The sequence below is a fragment of the Nicotiana tabacum genome, chromosome 19 (genome assembly GCF_000715075.1).
Source record: "Nicotiana tabacum cultivar K326 chromosome 19, ASM71507v2, whole genome shotgun sequence".
NCBI classification, from domain to species: domain Eukaryota; kingdom Viridiplantae; phylum Streptophyta; class Magnoliopsida; order Solanales; family Solanaceae; genus Nicotiana; species Nicotiana tabacum.
The window spans coordinates 83450985-83458623 of NC_134098.1; the positions used below are offsets into that span (position 1 = coordinate 83450985).

The window sequence follows — 7639 nt, forward strand, 5'->3', positions numbered from 1 at the left end:
CATGGGATCCTGTGATACTACCATGAGGGAAGGGCGATTCACTTCGTCGGGGAGAGGTGTTTGGCGTTATGTCTTCGCCTTCTGTTTCGGAGACCTCATTGATGGTGTTTAGGAGGTTGGTAGTGAGATCGGCCACTGCCTTCGTCCTTTCTTCTCCTTTACCTGCCATGTCAGATCTGGGTGTACAAGGAAGTATACACCTCTATCTTATTTTTTGTGAACAATGCTACTTATAGATCTAGAAGAAACTAAAGATTTAACTAGACAATCCTCATAGACGACGCCAAATTGTTTGACCAAAAAATGATTATTTTTGGCTAAACTAATTGAATGTATTTAATTTGGGGTTAAGCATAGCTAATATTAATAACTTCAGATATGAATTCAATATGCGAATACCGATAATGGTAGAAGAAGATCTAGCATTCAAGTACTTTGAACGGCGCTAAGGTAAATAAAGGGAATGATTCACCCAAAATCGAATAGGATAAAACGACTCTTCTCCTGGCCACGATGATTGATAGATAGATACAAGAATTTTTGAAGTCTTTCTTGGATTTGCTATAAAAGATGTAGACAGTATTTTTGTAGCCCCCTTCATCTGATCTCCCTTTCTCTTTATAGGGGCAAACCCTCAATTAACCTTAAAAGTACAAGTATAAAGTATAAATAACGGAATATTCTCTTAAAGGTTCTATTACTGAACTGGCCGTTAACTGCTCCCTAATACTTGACCTCGGCCATAACTGGTTGCTCGGCCATGAATCCACATTAATGATTAGTCGACCTCGGCCAAATTACCTATGACCACATCGCTTCATGTTAAATGCCCTTGGACAAATTTTGACCCATACATTTACTTGAGTTAGGAATCCGAAGTTAAATTCACCTCCTTATTTAAGGGTAAAGAAATCACAATCAATCTATCTTATTTGTGAGAGTTAACCCGTGAAGGCCTACTTGGATATTAATAAGTTAATTTATAGTATATATTTTTAAAAAAAAATTGGAGTGACTTTTTTTATGTAATCATTTGGTATTCAATATTTATTGCCCGATTAATTCAGATTTACATAGCATAAAGTTTATTTAAAAAGAAAAATACTTTTTTAACAAAAATTTCAATTCTCAAACTCGAACACTAAATATTACTAGAATTTTCTACTTCAGAGGACGGGCAGAGTGACTTCTCTTTTTGCTGGAAAAGATAAGAATAAGGGGCAGTAAATATAAAAATTATATTTTAATAAATTAAAGTGAACCAAAAAACAAAAAACAAAGAAGGTGCTTGTACGACGTCGTTTCAATGCGATTAGCTTGTTACCCAAGAAGTGTGTATATTCTGCTGTGAGCATCACAATCAATTCCAGAAAAGCTAGAAAGGTTCGAAGAAAGAGCTTTCAGTAGCAATACTCAGAGATCGTAAGAAAGAAACTGAAATCACACAGAGAGCAAATCGTTCGGTAACTTTTAGTATCAGATATGGCTAGATACGATAGAGCGATCACCGTGTTCTCGCCGGACGGCCACCTATTCCAAGTGGAATACGCCCTCGAAGCCGTACGCAAAGGTAACGCCGCCGTTGGTGTACGTGGCACTGACACTGTTGTCCTTGGCGTCGAGAAGAAGTCCACTCCCAAGCTTCAGGACTCTAGGTACGTCTTTGTTGCAATTTATCTGCTTTTAAGATCTAAAAATGCAATCTTTAGGTTTACTTATGAAAATAATGCTCTTTAGGTTCACTCTGTGATTCCGCGAGATTTAGCGTTTCTTTTTCTGGATTTTGACCTCTTACTTTTCTGATCTTTTTTTTATCATTTGTTTTTTTTGGTGTGCACATATACTCATTAAGAGAGTGTCTATATGTTGTTGAATTTTTTATTTCTGGGTATTATCTGTAAAGAGTCTATTAAAGATTTTAGTTTCAATATTTGGAGGTTGCAAGTGGTTTAGCTGATTCTTTTAATTATCTGGACCTAATAGTATGTAATGTAATGTACATAGTGCTGTTTGGAACTGATAGAGTTTATTAAGGGCTTTTTGTTTAAAGAATACCTGTATTATTATTGATATCTTTAGTGTGCCAAGAGCTTCCTATTTTGGCTTTTGGTTTTCCCCTCGTGGGTGAGCCCGGGGTAGGGAGAGCGACAAGACTACCCATACAATGGATAGAGAATTAAGGCCCATATAGCAGTTTAGAAAAGCTTTTGAGGAAAGATATTATTTTGATCAACTTTCTCAACAAAAAGAAAAGATTGTATTTTGGTCAATTAAGGGTGTCTCTTACCTGGTGGTTGAAAGATAGGAGTTTAGTTGTTGCAAGTATAACTTGGTTATTTGTTTACTCTGTTTATTAGATGATGTGTGCTGGCAAATACATACTAATACCCAAGTTAACTTTATCACCCTGGTCTAGTGTTTACATTGATTGAGATATTGCTCTGGCATTTTGATTTGAATTTTCCTCCTGCTTTGACATTCTTAAGCTAGTTAATCTTTTTCTTTTTTGCAGGTCAGTGAGAAAGATAGTAAATCTAGATGATCACATTGCATTAGCCTGTGCTGGACTGAAAGCAGATGCACGAGTCCTTGTGAATAGGGCACGCATTGAGTGTCAGAGTCATAGGCTTACAGTTGAGGATCCTGTTACTGTTGAGTACATAACTCGTTACATTGCTGGTCTTCAGCAAAAGTACACCCAAAGTGGTGGTGTTAGGCCATTTGGTCTATCCACCTTGATCATTGGTTTTGACCCATACACCGGTGTCCCCGCGCTTTATCAAACAGATCCATCTGGTACATTCTCAGCTTGGAAAGCCAATGCAACTGGTAGAAATTCCAACTCTCTTCGGGAATTTTTGGAGAAGAACTACAAAGAAACATCTGGCCAGGAAACTGTGAAACTAGCAATACGTGCTTTGCTTGAAGTAAGTAATCTCTGTCTTGCTTATTTTGAATTGTGGTAATCTTCACAAAAAAAAAAAAAAATTTAAATGCAATTTTCCTTTCACAAAACATCAAAACCCATAATGTGAGTTTCTCTTAACTTGCGTTTCTTTTCATCAGCTCTTAATTTTAAATCTTCAGAACATAAGGGATCATCTTAAACTCCTCCCGTCATAGTTCAATCAATCAACTATGCCTCAATTTCTAAGTCCTGCGAAATTAGTGCTCTAAATGTTGATCTATTAAGATGTAACGAGATTGACTTAAGATTTTAGCCTTCTTTGCCTAGACCAGATATGAAGTCACGTTGACTTCACTATGGATTCTTCAGTTCACCATATGATATCTAATTCTTGGCACTGTTACACAGTTCTTTCACTAATGAGCTGGGCACAAAACAAATAGATAAAATTCTGAAGGGAGGGTAGTAATGAACAAAAATGTGACATTCGATGGTTGAATGCAACTTCAACAATTTATGTAGTGTATGTTAACTTTTGTTTGCTTGTATAATTAGAGGTAGTTTGGAATTTTGCTCGATCTTAACGGTGGATAGGATTAGGTTTATGTTAGTTTGCTGGTAAATATATGCTTTCTGTATATGGTTATGTCCTCAAGATACTTTTTTTAAAAAATTATAGTTGTTTAATACTCTGCCCCTTCCATTTTATGGGACATATTTTTAATACACTCGTAGTTTTATAAGGTCATGTGAGTTGTGAATTATATTTATAAGAGTATAAAATTATTGCAAGGGTTTACTTCCTGTTCTAAATTAATGTTTACTTTGCATTGTTTTTAAGCGGTATAGGCATACTCTATATATACATATTATCTTAGAAAGGAAAAAAATTATTTAATCTATATATACATATTTTCTTAGAAAGAAAAACAATTTATTTACCTGGAAGCAGTTCCTAGTACCTTATCGAAAAGGATAATGCAAACAGTTCCTAGTATGTGCTAGTATTGAGTATGGGACAGGAGTTTTAGAAATGTGGGAATTGGGGCATTGGCATAGAATATTCAGTTGTGTGAGAATTTCTGGCTCGTTACCTGGTAGAAGTACAATTTCAGTCGATTCCTGACATCTACTGAAAGACTACCTTAAAATAGGCACTCGGTACACATAGTGCCGTAATTCAAGGTTAATAATGTCGTTTTGAACTTAGATCACCAATGATATCCTTGGGTGGTTGAATTCTTTTCAAGAGGAAGATTTCGATGACTGAAAACAATTGTAGGTATGGTTCAGATTTCTAGTGACTGCTAAGTTGAATAGCTACCTTATCGTGGAGTGGGATGTGGATAGATCTTATGTAATGCATTTGCTTATTTGATTAGAACCTTTTTCTGCTTGCAAGCAGGGCTCTCTTGTTTGCACCTTGTTCCTATGGCTAGAGGCAGACCCTGCAAATGTAAATCCTAATGACTTTTATGCTGACAAGGTTGGTTCGAAATTGTATGGCTGTTATTTCTTTGGCCCTGCGGAAATTGTTAGTTTCCTTTTTGAAAAGATCTCTCCGTTTTAAAAGTGATAAGCTCTCTTGCTTGCTTCTTTGATTCTGTTCCTGGCGGCATTCTCTAGAAAATGCATACGGCACTATTGCTTGTAATGTGATGCCTAATGACTTTGTATGCGGACAATGAATTTATGCGGAAGTCAGTTTTAGATGTTGGAGGTGACTGCCAAGTTGTGTCTCTCCTCAACTCAGCACACAACAAAAATAAGCACGAATGTGATTTGTTAGTTTCTAAACCTATAAAACTAACTCTCTTTTTGACGTAATGACGCCCGAAGATGTGAAAAATCATTTAAGATGAGACATGATATGTAATTAGGCCCCAAAAAGCTATCTCAACTACGTTTACTTTTCATATATTTGCTGTAAAGTACTTACCTCTAAAAACTTGTGAGGAAATTTCTTCATCACCTAAGAGACCGGTGAAAGGTCCATACTTCAGATTTATAATGTGTCTAGAAATTCAGACACATTAATTGCTACCATCTAAGGTTCACATTATGTTGTCATTGTCGTCCACAAGGGGATAAATGAGTGGGATAGAACTTAGGAGTAACAAACAGAAGATCTAAGGTTCAAAGCCAGCTATTACAGTTAGTTGTGTGAGCTTATTCGCTCAACCTTAGCGGTAGGACGTCTGGCGCTTGTAGGCTGTAGTGTAGCAGGTTGTCAAATGGTTTAGTTTGAGGTGCGTGCAAACTTGTGCATATACCACTGCTATTTTTAAAAATGTGAATGTTGTGGGTGTGCTTAAGCAGCTAATGAAATTGGTAACTTAGGAGTTGTCAGTTGAATATCACAGACAGACATACATTTGAAGAATGTCTTCCTATGAATGTCCATAGATGTCAAAAGTCCTCTGTCTATTGCAATACTTGGGCTTTCTTAAACTGCCTCAAGAGTATCTTATGACTTGCTCATTCGCTGGGAATAATAACATCTTCAATATAAGCGGCACCTAAACTTGCATTTCGATGATATATTTCTGGCGTACATATGACTCACACATGCTAAGCTATTTAATTTGCTTTGGGCGCGGCTCTTTATGATTCAAGTTGTTGACAAAATTACATTTCAGTTTAAGCGGATTTATAAATGATAGTTTCCCATCAACCTAAGCCTTGGTGGGTAGAGTAATTCGGTACCTATGCTGGTGGGAGGGAGCACCCTCTCACGTCCAACCAAGAGGTTGTGAGTTCGAGTCACCCCAAGAGCAAGGTGGGGAATTCTTGGAGGGAGGGAGCCGGGGGTCTATCGGAAACAGCCTTTCTACCCCAGGGTAGACCCCACTAGTGGGATTATATTGGGTTGTTGTTGTTATTGTATGCTGGTGGGAGGAAGCAGGTACCTGGTCAAATAGTCAAGGCGTGCTGCAAGCTGATCAGATAACAGCGTTATAAATAAAACAAACCTACATGATTATTTCTTGTTGACATTTCTACGCCTTACTTTGCTGAGGGTCTAGTTGGCTGAGTGCATTTGTTTGGACTGTGATGATTCTTAAACTTGTGTTCCCTATGAATCAGGCTGTTGAAAGTGGTGGGAAGAACATAGAAGTTGCTGTTATGACAAAAGAGCATGGGCTTAAGCAACTTGAGGAAGCTGAGATTGATGCCATTGTTGCTGAGATCGAGGCAGAGAAAGCAGCTGCAGAAGCTGCCAAGAAGGCCCCCAAAGAAACCTAGTCCTGCTGAAATTCATATCTGAATGTGTTCCCTGAACTTTTTCTCTTTGATAAAAAAGTGTTAGTGTTCTCTGAATTAAAACTTGTTGCTCTGACTAATATTTAGTGCTTCTAAGACTGATCTTGTAGTCGGGCAAGACATTTGTTAAAATTGTTTAATAGGGCAAAAGAAGTTATCGTCTGCTATCTTCATTTATTCTTTTCATGCAAAGACAATCTGTTTCTGCCCTTTTTGGTCATTGCTTGATATATTTTAAAGTTTAACCGTGTTATCTGTTACTGGCTAGACGTAAGTGAAATATCAGCCAAAAAAGAATTTATTTGTGCTCTTCCCTCAATTCTGAATGTTTATTGTGGATTAATAGCTGGAACATAGGAGCAGAAAAGGATTAATAGCTATTGTGGATTAATAACTGAAGATTTTGATCCACTTTTACTACAAGATATTAGCCACTTCCAGCTTCTCTCTCTTTGGGCTTTGTTTGGGCCTTTAAAGTCTTAAACATTTTGGGCTTATTAATGGAATGACAGAATGGGCTATTGCTTTTGAACTGTCCGATCTGCACTTGGTCGTTAAGTTCAATTTCATCGCAATATTTCTGTTTCCATTGGCATTAGCTTAAATCCAAGCATGCTTGTTCTGTTTTGACATTCAATTTAAACTATTTTCTCGGTTGTTATACCATAGTCCATAGGCAAAGTAAGGATCCGCCAATGGGAGGGAAATAATTTGCCCACTTGTGGTCTCCGTTTATATAAGCTAAGCGTAGTTAATTAATACATATTGTTACCTCAATTTATTAGTAAATAATTTGAAGTAAACACAAGTGTTGCCGTTTGTATTGGCATTTGAAGAAGCTAAAATATGTGTGCGTGGCATAGGCTATCGACATAATCTTATTTTTATATCATTTTAATTTGGGGGTTTGGGGTTTGGGGGTTGGGTGGGGGGGTGGGGGGTGGAGGGTGCTGACAGTTTGAGTGCCTATTGCTTTTTTTTTTGACATTATGATAATTTACTAGTTAATCTTCCATTCTTCTTTACTTGACGTGCAATATCTGATGCTATTTCATCCACCTTATCACTGGATTACTACCTGAACATAATTCTTTCCTCAACGCCCACGTTATTGTGAAAGAAAAATCCTGTTGAGTTAAGAAGCTACAATTCCAAGTTGAAAGGTTGTTGAAAAAAGAAGTGAAGCAATCGTGAATGTTTTAAAATCTGTAAATTTTATCTTTTAATTGTGGTTAAAGAAAAAGATAATAACCAAAGCAATTCTCGAGAAAATTGATAATTGTGTGGTTTCCCAATGTATTATGGATTAATTTAAGACCAATCTTACTATTGTTTGGTAGAGTTGACTTAAGGAAGTAGTTACAGAAGTTATGATAACTTCAATTCTAAATTACTCCCTCCGTTCACTTTACTTGTCCACTATACATTTTGCACACTCCTTAAGAAATAATAAATGAAGTGTCTAAT

At 36.8% G+C, this 7639-nt stretch overlaps 1 protein-coding gene across 1 annotated transcript; it reads left to right on the top strand.

Annotated features, from left to right (window-relative positions):
- The first annotated feature begins 1354 nt into the window (after nt 1-1354).
- LOC107803419 (proteasome subunit alpha type-7) lies at nt 1355-6432 on the top strand. Its single transcript, XM_016627134.2, has 3 exons — nt 1355-1655; nt 2513-2927; nt 5996-6432. The coding sequence occupies exons 1-3, from the start codon at nt 1483-1485 to the stop codon at nt 6152-6154; spliced, it is 747 nt and encodes a 248-aa protein (XP_016482620.1). The 5' UTR covers nt 1355-1482; the 3' UTR covers nt 6155-6432.
- Nucleotides 6433-7639: the final 1207 nt, after the last annotated feature.

Coding starts and splice junctions, on each gene's coding strand:
- LOC107803419 (XM_016627134.2), top strand. CDS start 1,483: ATGGCTAGATACGATAGAGCGATCACCGTGTTCTCGCCGGACGGCCAC. Junction 1,656..2,512: donor CCCAAGCTTCAGGACTCTAG/GTACGTCTTTGT, acceptor TCTTTTTTGCAG/GTCAGTGAGAAAGATAGTAA. Junction 2,928..5,995: donor CAATACGTGCTTTGCTTGAA/GTAAGTAATCTC, acceptor CCTATGAATCAG/GCTGTTGAAAGTGGTGGGAA.